Genomic DNA, 15,826 nt, shown 5'->3' on the forward strand with positions numbered 1-15,826 from the left:
CTACGTACATGCGATTACAAGCATGTGCCACCATGACCAAATAATTTTGGATTTTTAGTACAGACGGGGTTTCTCCATGTTGGTCAGGTTGGTCTCGAACTCCTGACCTCAGTTGATCTGTCTTCCTTCGCCTCCCAAAGTGCGGGGATTACAGGTGTGAGCCACCACACCTGGCCTGGCATGTGTTTTAATAATACAAAGGGGGAGTGAATCTGGTGCACGGAGTGGATAGACTGAGAATGGAATTAGCTGGTGAACGCAATGGAAATGGCAAAGAATGGAATGAGCAGGGCAAGGCCAGGTTTGAAGAGAAACAACCCTGGATACGGATTATTCAGTAACAGATTAGAATATTGGGGTTTATGACAAGTCTGATAAATCATAAAGATGAAGGACACAAGATACTGGGAATTATCTACAAAGGCACATTAAAATAGAGGGCTCAAGGAAGCTCTAAACAGATTGCTGTGCTCTTTTTAAATCAAGAACTGACAAACTGGAAGATTTTTGCTATAAGATGCTAAAACATGTGGAGACTCTGGGAGGAGTGTCTACATCAGACAGAAATGTGGTGTCATCTAATTCCATCCTGACTTACAGAGGAGGCTTAGAGCCCCTTGAGTACTGATGGGCTCAAGACTGCTGAACTACATAGATCAGTGGTCCAAGGCAGGTGTCTCCTCATCCATTCTGTTGGCTGCCGGTTGACTCTAATGATTGTTTCTTTTGCTATGCAGAAGCTCTTAAGTTTAATTAGATCCCACTTGCCTATTTTGGCTTTTGTTGCCACTGCTTTTGATGTTTTAGTCATGAAGTTCTTGCCTATGCCTCTGTCCTGAATGGTACTGGCCTAGGTTTTCTCCTAGGGTTTTTATGGTGTTATGTCAATGTTTAGAAGTTTCTTTGAAATGAGTGAATAAGATGTGATTAAGTTGCATTTTGGCTAATTTGGGGGGGGGGTGTCAGGCAGTTATTTGATATGATAGCTGATTTGCTAATTTTAGAAGCAGTTGTGTTATAAAGTTTATTCTGTGAATACCAAATTTATCATTTTCTAAGAATACTGCACTGATCTTGAAATATAAAAGTTTATTCTTTTCTATCAAGACTGTGGCAATTCAATGTTTTCTCTTTTGATAAATATTTTGATAGTGAAAGCTTATTCTATATGGTTTATTTGATGTGTTTTAAGTCTTGCATGAGTGGATCAAGGAACTCTGATGTCCTTCCCATATTCACATAGACTGGGTCATGGGCAGCACAGGCTGTCAACTCAGTAATGAAGTTCAGCTGGGTAGCTGGAGGTGTGTCTGTCCTGGTAGTAGAGACTCCAGTTAGGTTGTTATTCAAGAGCAGGGATATGGAGCGCTCCTACTCCTAGCCATTTTAGGCCATCTTCACAGGAATCTGTGCTTTCATACACTGAAGATTAGAAGACTGGAAACTGCCATGGAGCCCTACATAAGTGGAATCTGGAAGTGCGACTCCATAGGAAGAAAGGTATTTATATAGTACTTACGGAAACAGAGGTACAACTGCCAGGACTCTGTTTTTCCAACAATCTCTCTCATTGATATCTGAGTGCTTATGAAGGTTTTAAGGGCTTACTAGTTTATGAGGTCCTGAATAAGGTAGAAGCTATAGAGTGAAAATAATTGGATTTTTATAATTGTTAATGTTTTAATCTTTCTGGGAAAAGTATCCTCAATAAGAAAATACCCTTTCATTATTAGATTTTTGTACATTTAGCTCTCACACATTTCAAATATAGTAGGGGATTCTCTGTACTCTTAGGATAAAGGAAAGCATTGGGACCTTAAGTGGTTTTCATGCTGAAGAATCAAGAGTGCAATTTTGAAGTGATACACATTAGTCTTTTAAGCACATATAGATACCGTACAAGAGACAGTGGATCTTTCTACCTTGTTTTAGGTAATAGGGTTCCTTCCAGTTTAGGTGAGGAAAGTTAGGTCATCCATTAATTGAATTTCATGTTCTGCTTCAGGACAGGTAATTTGTGAGGGTAAATTATTGTCAAGCTTTGCCAATATATTGGGTGTCACGATTTGTTATGGAGCTCAAAGTTAGTTTTCAATGAATATTTTACAGATTTAGACAGCTGGAGGCAGAAATAGGTAACCAAAATCTATGTTTAGAACAGAGGCCATATTTTAATTGTATCAAGAAATGTTATTTAATATACACATTGCCGACCTTTTCCCAGGTTGTGTTTTTGTTTTTTTGAAGGGGAAAGCTGAATATGAACTGGCAGGTAAAAAGTTTGTAAAAAATAAAAGATAAAAATAAACGTGCTCATTCATACTGCATATTTTTTCTCTAAAGCATTTTCCATGAACTGTGTGTGGACTCCTGTCTGAAACCTGATGATGAAGACTTGACTGTTACTACAAAGGTAAAGTGGTCTCTTGTAAAATTTTCTCACTCAGTCAACTTTTACAAAGTGTTTACTTTTAAAATTTGGCAGAGGTTTACCTATTACTGTTTTATGATGGTTATGTACAGCTGGTCAGAGAAAACCATAGACTTATGGCTAGTTGATTAAAAATTTTACTTGACGCTGGTAACAAAAGATGATAAGAACTGTGACATGGCGGGGGCTCAACAAAAATTAACTGGAAAATACATAGCAACAGAAAAATCACATTAGGAAATGCTTTCCCCGATAGAGAAAATATATAAAATTTGGTTAAAGTTTACTTAAATAAATACTAATACCTTGACTTTTTAATCATACTAATGTAACATGTATATTTTTGCCAGTATAAATCTTCAGTGGATCAAATTACATGTTGTAGTCACGGAATCTCCCTGGTACCTTTTAGTTGAAAAACTGTACAACAAATACAGCTGTTTTACTTGGACCCTTATTATTTGGGTATTATATACTTGGTAGGAGAGATTGTTCCTCTATTATATTATTGGTTCTGTATTGAGACTAAAATATTAAAAATTGTAGAAAAAATACCTGGGTGTGGTGATATACACCTATAGTCCCAACTACTTGGGAGTTTGAGGTTGCTTGAGTCCAGGAGTCTGAGAACCACCTGGGAAGCATAACAAAACTGCATCTGATTTATTTATTTTTAAAAATCATATTGAGTTCAGGGGTACATATGCAGAACGTGCAGGTTTGTTACATAGGTTTACATGTGCTATGGTGATTTGCTGCATCCATTCCCCAGTCATCTACATTAGGTATTTCTCCCAATGTTATCCCTCTACCCCTGCTATCCCTCACTTATTCCCGACAGGCCCTGGTGTGTGATGTTCCCCTCCCTGTGTTCTTATTGTTTAACACCCACTTAGGAGTGAGAACATGCAGTGTTTGGTTTTCTTTTCTTGTGTCAGTTTTCTAAGAATGACAGTTTCCAGTTTCATCCATGTCCCTGCAATGAACATGAACCCATCCTTTTTTATGGCTGCATAGTATTCCCTGGTGTATGTGTGCCACATTTTCTGTATTCAGTCTATCATTGATGGGCATTTGGATTGGTTCCAGGTCTTTGCTATTATAAACAGTGCTGCCATAAACATTTGTGTGCATGTGTCTTTATAATAGAGTGATCGATAATCCTTTGGGTATATATTCAGTAGTGGAATAGCTAAGTTAAATGGTATTTGTAGTTCTATATCCTTTAGGAATTGCCACACTGTCTTCCACAGTGGCTAAACTAACTTAAACTCCTGCCAACAGTGTAAATGTGTTCCTATTTCTCCACATCCTTTCTATCATGTTGTCTCCTGATTTTTTAATGATCGCTATTCTTACTGGCATGAGATGGTATCTCAATGTGATTTTCATTTGAATTTCTCTAATGACCAGTGATGATCAGCTTTTTTTCATGTTTGTTGGCTGCACAAATGTCTTCTTTTAAGAAGGGTCTGTTCATATCCTTTGCCTGCTTTTTGATTGGGTTGTTATTTCTTGTAAATTTGTTTAATTTCTTTCTAGATCCTGGATATTAGCCCTTCGTCAGATGGGTAGATTTAAGGTTAATAGTGTTATGTGTGAATTTGAGGGTACCATTTTGATGCTATTTCGTTGCTTTGCCCAGTAGTTGATGAAGTTTCTTCAGTGTCTATGGCCTTCACAATTTGGTATGTTTCTCCAGTGGCTGATAGTGGTTGTTCCTTAACATGTTTAGCTGTTCCTTCAACAGCTTTTGTAAGGCAGGCCTGGTGGTGATGAAATCTCTCAGCAGTTGCTGATCTATAAAGGAGTCTATTTTTTCTTCGCTTATGAAGCTTAGTTTGGCTCAACATGAAACTCTGGGTTGCAAATTCTTTTCTTTAAGGATGCTGAATATTGGCCCCCACTCTCTTCTGGCTTGTAGGGTTTCTGCTGAGAGATCTGCTGTGAGTCTGATGTGCTTCCCCTTGTGGGTAACCTGATGTTTCTCTCTAGCTGCCTTTAGCATTTTTTCCTTCATTTCAACCCTGGTGAATCTTTACGATTATGTGCTTTGGGGTTGCTCTTCTGGAAGTTTATTTTTGCTGTGTTCTCTGTATTTCCTGAATTTGAATGTTGGCCTGCCTTGCTAGTTTAAATAACTCCTAGGTAATATTCTGAAGAGTGTTTTCCAACTACGTTTTTACTCTCCCTCTCACTTTGTTACACTGATTAAACACAGATTTGGGCTTTTCACATAATCCTATATTTCTTAGAGGCTTTGTTCATTTCTGTCTTTTTTTCTCTAAGCTCACATTCTTGCTTTATTTTGTTGAGTTGATCTTTAATCTCCGATATCCTTTCTTCCACCTGATCGAGTGGTTATTTAAACTTACGTCTGTTTCACCAAGTTCCTATGCCGTTTGGCCTGAGCCAGCAGCACAATTTTAGGCACCAAAGGGCTAACCCCAGAAGAGGTGGGAGAGAGGACCCAGGAAGCAAGATACAAAAGGAATAAATATGCAGCTGGCAGCATGGTCAGGGAGACTGTGGGAACAGGCTAAAGTAACATGAATAAAAGCAAAACTCAAAAATGCAGGGTCTCACAGAAAGGAGACATAGACATGCTTGGAAGGGAAGCAGGGGCTGCAGATCATTCCTGGATGTGGGGAAGCAATCTGCGCCAGGGATTCTCAGTCTCGGTTGCAAGTGAATCACAGGGGGCTTTAATAACTGAGCAGATGGCAGTTGGGCACCGTCGCTCATATCTGTAATCCCAGCACTTTTGAGGCCAAGGCGGGCAGATCACTTGAGGCCAGGAGTTCGAGACCAGCGTGGCCAACATGGTGAAACCCCGTCTCTGCCAAAAATACAAATATCTGTTGGGCATGGTGGAGTAGGACTATAGTCCTAGCTATTCGGGAGGCTGAGGCAGGAGCAACACCTGAACCTGGTAGATCAACAGTGAGCCACGATTGTGCCACTGCACTGCAGCCTCAGTGACAGAGCGAAAGCCTGTCTTCAAAAAACAAAAAGATGATGCATATTAGGGTGAAAGAAAGATTCTTCAAATAATCCCCAATAAGATGTTGACAATGGGCAGAAAAAGATGTACAAAAAGAAAACCATAATGTGGCTGGGCACGGTGACTCATACCTCTAATTCCAGCACTTTGAGAGGCCAATGTGGGTGGATCACCCAAGGTCAGGAGTTCAAGACCAGCCTGGCCAACATGGCAAAACCCTGTCTGTACTATAAATACAGAAATTATCCAGCAATGATGGTGCATGCCTGTAATCCTAGCTACCTGGGAGACCGAAGCAGGAGAACCACTTGAACCCAGGAGGAAGAGGTTGTAGTGACCTGAGATCGCACCACTGGACTCCAGCCTGGGAGACAGAGTGAGACTCCATCTCAAAAAGAAAAGAAAACCAGAAGAAGACATACTAAAACAGTGACAATGGTTGCTTCTGCGTGTTTCCTTACTATTGACCTGCACATGTGATTTTTAAACCCATATTTCCTAGGTGAGACAGTATTATTTTTCTAAGGAGTGGGGGATGGGAGGGGAACAATGTCAACAATAACTATACCTAATATTTTAAAAACCCAAATCTGTCAGGTTGAACATGATGTCTAGGCAAGAAATAAAATATATAAATATAACCCAAATCTGAAGCTAAAGCAAGAGCAGTCCAGTGTATAGCTTTCCCAGACCAAGCCCTCTGCAGAGATTTAAGCTGCTCGTGGCTCATGTGCACCACATTCAAGGTGATGGACTTGGGGGATAGAGTTGGTGTCTGAGACCACATGGCCAGCACAGGCAGATTCAAGACAACTCTGCAGAAGAGCCAAGGAGAGGGAAGTCAAGCAGGGAGCTGAGCATGTTCATTCATTAATTCCCCACCACCTCCCCGAGGTCTCAGCGACCCAGCCTTACCCTGTGATCCACCAGAAGGTGATCCTGGACAGGAAGGAGGCGCTGGACTCTGAGCAAGGATTCTAGAGGAAAGAAAGAACAGGTTAGGGAGGAAGAGGAAAAGGAACAATTCAACTTTTCATCCAGGCCACAGCTTGGCAAGGAGTAGTCAGCTGCCCATTCATCCTTCAAGAGGACCAGTATCCGCTCCACACCATTCTACGCCCCAAAAGGATTCTCTCCCAAGCCCCAGGAGAAAGAAACTCATAGCAGCTCCTCTCATTTCACTCAACAGAGTGTCTACCAGGCACAACCACAACAAGCTATCGACCTGCCTTATCTTCTATCCCTGCAGCAACCATAGGAGCTGGTGTTAACATCATCCCCACTTCACTCATTCATTCAACAAATATTTTCTTAGCACCTACTATGTGCTAGGCACTCTATAAGGTACTACAGGGTTACCTTAGATCCCCATGACAACCCCGTTTTCCTCATTCAGGCATTGAATATTTATTGACCACTTACTATGAGCTAGACATGCTACCCAGAACTTACATACTTGCATTATTTTATATCCTCATGGAATTCTATATACATGGTATTACTATTATCTCCACTTGATTCATTCATCAAACAAATGTTTCCTGAGCACCATCCATATGCCAAGCACCCTGCATATAAATCTAAACAAACAGAAATGACCCCTGCCTGTATGGAGCTTGTGGGTCACTGCAGTAATCATCAGTAAAACCTGCCAAGATTCTCTAGTATTAATAATTAGCTCTAAGTGCTTTACACAAATTACCCTATTTAATCTTCATCCCCACCTCACAAGGTAGGTGAAAGTATTATATCATCCCTGATTTGCAGTTAAAAGAAACTGGGGACCAGAGATGAAATGATTTGTTCAAGGTCCCACAGCTAAAAGTGGTGGAGACAGGACGTAAGCCCCAAAGAGTCAGGCTCTAGAGAGACATGCATCAAATGATCACAGGAACAAATGCAAAACTGCAACTTCTGGGCCTTGATATGAGTCCTAAAAGTAGAGAAATATTACCAATGAGACAAGGTCAGCACATGGGGGCTGATCTGGTGTACCAAAGTCAGGGAAGTTTCCCCAAAGGAAGACAGTCAAGCTGGTGCCTGCAAGATGAGTAGAGGAGAAGTAAGTAACGAGGAAAGGCAAGGCACTCCCAGCAGGCAGCAGCGTGTACAAAGGCCTGGTGGCAGAAGGAAGCATGGCAGACTCCAGGAACCAAGAAGGGGCCTGAGCAGTCTACAGTGAAGGCTATGCATAGCCTACACTGCAGGCCACATATTTTGGTATTGATTCTAAGGGCAAGGGAAAGTACTGAGAGCCTCTAAGCAAGCTATCGGCTTACTTCCCAGAGGCACGAAGATGAGCCCCAACTCAACATACAAGCAAGGAAAGGGACCGACACAGAGTCCTGGGATGACAGACCAAGCCTGGCTTTCAACACAGATGCATTCCGCTCAAAATTCTGAAACAAGCTTTAAGCAGGAGGGGGAAGAAAGGTCACCATGTAGCAATAAGACCTTTAGCCAAGGACTCCACTCAAAGTTCCAACCTTGTGCAGAGATAAGGTGTTTACAGAGTCCGATAAGGCAGCATACTCTCCTCAAGTGCTTTTCCATCCAAGGCTAGGTGTGCTTCTTAAAAAACACTGTATCCTGGTAGGGTGTGGTGGTTCACGCCTGTAATACCAGCACTTTGGGAGGCCTAGGCGGGCAGATCACTTGAGGTCAGGAGTTGGAGACCAGCCTGGCCAATATGGCAAAACCCCATTTCTACTAAAAATACAAAAATTAGCTGAGAGCGGTGCCTCACAACTGTAGTCCCAGCTACTCAGGAGGCTGAGGCAGGAGAATCACTTGAACCCAGGAGGCAGAGGTTGCAGTGAGCTGAGATCCCACCACTGCACTCCAGCCTAGGGACCCTGTCTGTATCTGGGCCCTATCCCCACCAGGGATTCTGATTAAACTGGTTTGGGGTACGACTGGGGCACTGAAACTTTTTGTTTTAAATGTCCACATTCTTCTTGGAAAAGTGGCTGGGCAGGAAATAAGCAAGATAAGCCAAGAACATCTTGTCACACTGAACAAGGAAACTAAGCATAAACTGCATTGTTACAAGGCCCAAGAGCCAAGCAAAAGTGGCACCACAGGCTAAAAAAGGGACAATTTGAGCTTTGACAAGGAGAGTAAGTGCAGTAAGCTGAAACATACCATGTATGTATGGGGTTTTTTTTTTGTTTGTTTTTGTTTTTGAGACAAAGTCCTGCTCTGTCTCTCAGGCTGGAGTGCAGTGGCATGATGTTGGCTCACTGCAACCTCCGTCTTCTGGGTTCAAGTGGTCCTTCTGCCGTGGCCTCCCAAATAGCTAGGATTACAAGCATGAGCCAAGACACTGGGCTAATTTTTGTATTTTTAGTAGAGACGGTGTTTCACCCTGTTGGTAACCAGGCTGGTCTTGAACTCCTGACCTCAAGTGATCCATCCGCCTCAGCCTCCCAAAGTGCTTGGATTACAGAAATAAGCCACTACGCCTGGCCAAAAACCTCCATTTTTACTTAAGGTTTTAATGATTAATTTCACATTATAATGTGAAAAATAATGAGTCTCTAGCAGTCTTATCCCAAAAATTAGGACTGGTAATAAAGCACTACTTTGCTCAGTCCCATTTTCCTTCAAATCACCTATCTTGAGTAAATACACTAGCTTCATTTTCCACCCCTGTATAGGGGCAGTAAATACTACCAGGAAAAAACCCATAATTAGCAGCAGTACAAATTCAAATTTTCCAACCTGCGCGTAAGCACGGCTTTGTAATTATTTTTACCCATCCCAGGTTACAGTCACCTATTACCCCAAAATGAAATCTCAAATGTCCTCCATTCTGCATAAACCCATGCTGGCCCCTCAGTGGAAAACATCAACCATGAATTATGAGTCTCTTCACTTTACCTTCAAACCACCAATTTCTGTTGCACCGACTGTGCTTATTACCATGTATGTCTAGTATTAGACTGGACTCCTAGGAAAGAGGAACTCACATTCATTATCTCCAGGTCCCAAGGGCAAAACTCCAAAGTGTAATTAAGGAAAGAAATAACTCCAGTTCTTTCAAGTCCTGAATTTGTGGTCCTCTCAAAAATGGCAGTGTGTATTCAAGCTCTGCTTGTTTTCCTGATCAAGTTCTCCACCTTTGGTCGGGGGGTGGGGGGAGCATCTTACAAAATAGGCCAGGAAGTCAAAAATGTCTAGAGATTACTCCCACATGGTAATCTTTGCAAATAAAACTCTTAGACCTAACTTTATACTAATAAAAATTTCATGATACTTTTTATTTTTTGAGACGGGGTCTTGCTCTGTCACCCAGACTGGAGTACAGTTACAGCTCATGCAACCTCATCCTCCTGAGCTCAAACAGTCCTCCCACCTCAGCCTCCCAAGTGCTGGGGACACAGGCACAAGCCACCATGTGTGTGGCTAACTTTTTGTAGCGACGTGGTTTCACCATGTTGCCCAGGCTGCTCTCAAACTTCTGGGGCTCACAGGATCCACCTGTCTCAGCCTCCCAAAGTGCTGGGATGACAGGTGTGGGCCATTGCGTCCAGCACCAATACCACATTTTAATTGTGTGTTGAGGTGGCTGGATTGAAGGAAGAAATGGGTACTCCATTTTCTTTTATTTCCCAGTCCTAAGGGGTTTTAAACACACTAATATTAAAGTTTAAATGCCCTAGAGCTGAAAAAGAGATTTAAAACCTTGACAGTCTCACAGTATGTGGTATAAGTTGAAGAAAAATAATAAAATGCAAGATGCTTAATATTTTAAAAGAATTTGAGTGAATGTTGCATCTGTAAAAATGAAATCAGAATAATCTCAGGAAAGATTTCACTGATGAAAAAATTTTCAGAGACGAAAAGCATGATTTGCCAAATTTAAAACAGCAATACAGGCAATAAGTAGTAGATGAAATATAACCAAACAAAAATTAGTCACAAAAAAAATCAGTAAATGAATTACCAACTTGAATCAAAAGGACAAAATAGATTAACAAAATGAAAGAATGTTACAAATATGCAGATTAACCTTACCAATACTGTGTATACAAAGAAAACAGTATTTTTTTTGACAAATTTATTGAGCATCGAGCATCTAGTATACTACAACCATGATAAAATAGAGAAGAGAGACATGGAATGTGTCTTCAAAACGTCCACATCCTAGAACAAATGAAACTGAAGTAGCAACCAAAGAAATTACTGAAGAAAACTATGCTTATGAAGAAAGGGGGTAGGAAGAGAAGGAAAGGAAAAAAATAAATGTATACATTTTACATTTTAGCCAAATTTAAGGCAAAGAGATTCTGATAAAATTTCAAAGATTTCAGAGATAAAGTATCCTTCAAGCACAGTGAGGACTCGGTGTCTAGGGTAATCAAATTTTTAAAAATATTTGGGTGGCAATGTTTTTAAACGAATACCACACATGGACGAGGATATGGTTAAATTGGCACTGCCATATATTTGAAGTGGGAACATAAATTGTTTTAATTTTCTAGATGTAAATTTGATGAAGCCACTTCATGTACAGCTTAAGAACCTTACTAAGGTTTCTCCCAGGCATGGTAGCTCACGCCTGCAAACCCAGAACTTTGGGAGGCTGAGGAAGGTGGATCACTTAAGGTCAGGTGAATCACCTGACGTCAGGAGTTCAAGACCAGCCTGGCTAACATGGTGAAACTTCAACTCTACTAAAAATACAAAAAACTGCTGGGTGTGGTGGTGCATACCTGAAATCCTAGCTAGTTGGGAGGGTGAGGCAGAACTGTTGAACCCAGGAGGCAGAGGTTGCAGTGAGCAGGGATTGTGCCACCACACACCAGCCTGGGCAACAAAGTGATACTCTGTCAAATAAATAAATAAAATATAGTCTTAATAAGGTTTCCTATGTTCTTCCCATACCCTTCCATTTTTTGTGCTATTGTCATATCTTTTACTCCCACATTATAAAACTTATAATGCATTATTTTTGCTTTAAAAAACTGTCTTTTTAAAGCTACTGTTGCGTCACCATGCCTGGCTGATTTTTGTATTCTTTGTAGAGATGGGGTTTCGCCATGTCACCCGGGCTGGTCTCGAACTCCTGGACTCAAGCAATCATCCAGCCTCAGCCTCCCAAACTGCTGAGATTGCAGCTGTTGGCCACTGCACCCAGCCCTGGTAGGCTTTTTTGAGAAGTATTTTAAAGATGTCTCTCCAGGCCAGGTGCAGTGGTTCACACCTGTAATGCTAGCACTTTGGGAGCACAAGGGAGGCAGATCATGAGGTCGGGAGTTTGAGACCAGCCTGGCCAACACAGTGAAACCCCGTCTCTACTAAAAATACAAAAATATTAGCCAGGTGTGGTCGCATGCACCTGTAATCTCACCTACTCAGGAGGCTGAGGCTGGAGAATCGCATGAACCTAGGAGGTGGAGGTTGCAGTGAGCCGAGATCACACCACTGCACTCTAGCCTGGGCAAGAATGACTCTGTCTTGGACTAAAAAAAATAAATAAATAAAGAGGTCTCTCCATCGTATTTTGATTTGCTAAATTTCTGATGAGAAGTCTGCTGTCATTCTTATCTCTGTTACTCTGTACATGATGTATATTTTTTCTCTGCCTGCTATGAAAATTTTCCCTTTATTATTGGTTGCCAACAATGTGATGATGATGTGCCTTAGTGTGGTTACCTTTATAGTTATTCTCATTGGGATTCTTAAATATGTGGGCTTACAGTTTTCATCAAATTTGGAAATTTTCTGGTCATTATTTTTTACAATCTTTTTTCTGTTATCCCCTTTCCCTCTTTTCTGGGGTTCCAATTACATATATGTCAGACTGCTTCTGTCTCTAACAATTGTCCTCGTTATAGTCATTGATGCTCTATCAATTTTCCATTTTTCTTTCTGTTCTCATTTTGGACAGTTTCCATAGCTGTCTTGCAGTTCACTAATATGCAGTGCCTCAATTACTGTTAATGCCATCATTGTACTTTAAAATTTATTTCCAACTCTAGGTGTTCTGTTTGGGTCTTTTAAAAATATACCTTCTAGTTCTCTTCCCATTATGTTAACCATTTCCTCTACTTTTTGGAACCAAGAACATATTTGTAATTGTTGTTTTCATGTCGTTAATTCCATCATCTCATTTCTGGATCTAGTTGCTTTTTCTCCTGATTATGTCATATTTTCCTGGTTTTTTGCATGTCTGGTCATTTTATTGAATGCCTAACATTGTGAGTTTTATGTTTTAGATTTTGTGTATTTCTTTAAATAGCACTGGACTTTGTTCTCACACACAGGTAAGACTAAGTTGGCTGGATCTTCCGAGACTTGCTTTTTCATTGTTAGAGGAGGTCCAAAGTACCCTTTAACTTGGGGCTAATTTAGCCTCATTACAAAAGGCCATGCCCTTTTGATGCCCTTGTATATACTCTGGCTAATGGCAACACAGACTACTCCCGACTCTGTGTGAGTTCCAGGAATCATTTGGCCCGCTCCTTTCCAGTGGGGTTCCTTCTCTGGCCTCAGGTGCTCTCCTCTCATGCATGTGTAGGTCAGGACTCAACCTGACTTCAGGAGACTCCTCTGTCTGCTTCTGGAGTTCCGTGTACAACTCCCACATCCCTGGTACTCTGCCCCACAAATTATGACAATCTTCCCTCCCCATCAATCCCCATCTTGTCCTCCCAATTCAGTAAGACACCAGTCTTTAACTTGGGTTCGCCATCCCAGCTCTGCACCTTGAAAACTACCTCCAGATAATAAATTGGAGCAACCATAGAACTCGGCAGGTTTGTTTCCCACCTTTCAGTGACCACAGTCTTGTGCTGCTTGTTACCCAATGCCTACAAATTGCCATTTCATATATTGTCCAGTTTTCTAGCTGCTTACAATAGCAAAGTAAATCCATTCCTTGTTATCCATCACTGCTGGGCAGAATATATTTTCAACTATATGTTCAAGTAACAGTTTCTCAATTTTGTATCTTGTTGATACTGTTTTGAGACAAGGTCTCACTCTCACCCAAGCTGGAGTGCAGTGGCTCATAACTCACTGTAACCTCAAACTCCTGGGCTCCAGGCATCCTCCGACCTAGGCCTCCCAAAGCGCTGGGATTACAAGCATGTGTGTGCCATTACAACCTTAATTTAGTATCTCAAGGCTTAGTCTTCATCGAGCTCTACTTCTTTAAAACACCAAACTGTATTTTTTTTTTCTTTTTTTCTTGGAATTTGCCCTGCTCTTCTTAGTTTGACACTGAACTCTTAATTCTCCTACCTCTTTGATTACGATTTCTGATTCTTGAATCCTAAAAGTTTTAGGAAAGTTTAGGCAAGTTTCCAAAATCCTATTCTTGCCACATTTTCTTCTACATCTGTGTAGGACTTCACCCTATGAAATTTCAACAAGTCCCACAAATTCATTCATGACCTCTTTTGGGGCTCTTAACAGAAGTAACTAGATGACTGGCCTTGGACTTCTTCATTAATAGAGGGGGAGAAAAGGTGAATAAAACATATGATTTCTATGTTTTAAAGTGTGTGTGTAATTTGTTTTTTTGTTTTTGTTTTTTTTTTTTTGTTTTTTTTTAGCAGAGTCTTGCTCTGTTACCCAGGCAGCTCAGTGGTGCAATCTTGGCTCACTGCAACTTCTGCCTCTGGAGTTCAAGCAATTCTCACGCCTTGGCTCCTGGGTAGCTGGGACTACAGGCATGTGCCACCATGCCCGGCTCTAATTTTGGTATTTTTAGTAGAGATAGTGTTTCACCATTGGCCAGGCTGGTCTCAAACTCCTAGCCTTAAGTGATCTGCTGGCCTCAGACTGCCGAAGTGCTGGGATTACAGGCATGAGCCACCACGCTGGCTATAAAAATACTTTTATACACATACAACCAGAGGAAAAAACAGAAGTTAATTCACTTAAAGTGTAAAGAATGATGACCTGTTATATGGCTAACATTATTTTATTTTTCTGTATTTTCAATATACATGTGTATGTGTGCGCGCACGCGCGCGCGCACACACACACACACACACACACACACCCCTATTTTTTAAGTCCCCATTTCTAGCTCATAACTCCAGCTGTTTCTGCAGGTCAGAATCTCACACCACTATTTTCAAAAGCAAGTCACATATCTTCCTCCTAGAGCCTGTCTCCCTCTGTGCCAGTAAATGATACCCAATCCTCCCATAAGCTTTAGAGTCATGTCATCTTGTTGGAAACAATGAATTTCAATCCATCAGAAACAATATTATTGCAGGGGGCTCCAGAATAATGATCACAAAGGAGCACTAAAAAGCTAGCAGAATGAAAAACCCACTTTTTTCCAGGTCAGAGATGTAAGGAAAATCTGCAAGGAGGAAGCCATGCCCTTGGCATAGAAGCAGCTTGTTCCTGGGGTAAAGAGGTACATTTGGAAGAGCAGGCCAAAGTCGGACAGTAAGCCAACAAGGGAACTGTTGAGCACAGTCAAGAGGCTGGGGACTTGAGCCTGCATTTTGGGGGTACCCACAGATGACAAAAGGAGAAACACATCATAAACCCAGCTTCAAATGGCGCTTTGGCATAAAATTACTTTGCTGCCCAAACTGGCATTTAATATTGGTTGAAATGAAAAAGACATACCAGCCATCAACTTTTTACCATATAATTAATGTCATGAATAATATCATGTCTTTTTACTTTAATGCTCTTTTGAAAATGGGTAATAAACGAACAATGTACAGAATTCAAAAGTCACAAAAAAGTATGGACCTTGAGAATATTGTGTTAAGTGAGACAAACCAGTCACAAAAAGACAAATACTATATGATTGCACATGTATGAGCTGTCTAGAGTAGTCCAATTTATACAATCAAAAAGTAGAAAGGTGACTGCTGAGGGTAGGTAGAAGTACTAAGTACTTGTTTAATGGCTATGAAAAAGTTTTGGAGACTGGTTGTACGATATGAATATACTTAACACTACTGAACTGTACCCTTAAAAATGTTTAAGGTAGTAAGTTTTGGTATATGCATTTTATCACAATTAAAAATTTTAAAAAAGGCTGGGAGAGGTGGCTCACGCCTGTAATCCCAGCATTTTGGGAGGCCGAGGCAGGTGGATCACGAGGTCAGGAGTTCAAGACCAGCCTGGCCAAAATGGTCAAACCCCGTCTCCAAAAAAAAAAAAAAAAAAAAAAAAAAAAAAATCAAGTCACAAGTGAGTATAGAAAATATCACCTAATTGTGCCTTCTGGCCACTCAGTTCCACTCTTAAGAGACAGCCAGTGTTCAGATATATTCTCCTCTTTCCTAATATATTCCATCTATATATGTTTGCAAATATATGCTTTTTGAGATAAAACACACCCATACACAAATAGTAGCATACTACACGTAACCACTTCGGTCTTTTCATTTTCTATACCTTAGAGA

At 40.9% G+C, this 15,826-nt stretch overlaps 1 protein-coding gene and 1 long non-coding RNA gene across 6 annotated transcripts in view; one reads left to right on the forward strand and one right to left on the reverse strand.

Annotated features, from left to right (window-relative positions):
- Positions 1-63: 63 nt before the first annotated feature.
- Positions 64-15,445, forward strand: LOC116546056. Of its 2 annotated transcripts, XR_004266571.1 has the most exons (3): positions 64-1,500; positions 2,344-2,413; positions 14,741-15,445. It is a non-coding gene; the product is annotated as an uncharacterized LOC116546056 (long non-coding RNA). The 2 variants fall into 2 exon arrangements; XR_004266570.1 differs by lacking the exon at positions 64-1,500 and having other exon boundaries at positions 2,206-2,413.
- The window catches only part of LOC116546055 (multidrug resistance-associated protein 1-like), a 33,423-nt gene continuing 23,008 nt past the window's right edge, over positions 5,412-15,826 (reverse strand). For 2 of the 4 annotated variants that reach the window (XR_004266568.1, XM_032272413.1), the window contains exons 2-3: positions 6,351-6,412; positions 5,724-6,250 (exon numbers count right to left, since the gene is read on the reverse strand). Coding sequence is in view for 2 of the 4 variants with exons in the window: in XM_032272413.1 (XP_032128304.1) it covers positions 6,004-6,250; positions 6,351-6,412 (309 nt within the window). In the remaining 2 variants the exon portion in view is untranslated. Of the gene's footprint in view, positions 5,426-5,723; positions 6,251-6,350; positions 8,145-15,826 lie in introns of those variants that run through there. The other 2 variants (XM_032272412.1, XR_004266569.1) reach the window with 2 other exon arrangements.

Source organism: Sapajus apella, unplaced genomic scaffold, assembly GCF_009761245.1.
Source record: "Sapajus apella isolate SASKATOON/1434 unplaced genomic scaffold, GSC_monkey_1.0 scaffold555, whole genome shotgun sequence".
NCBI lineage: Eukaryota > Metazoa > Chordata > Mammalia > Primates > Cebidae > Sapajus > Sapajus apella.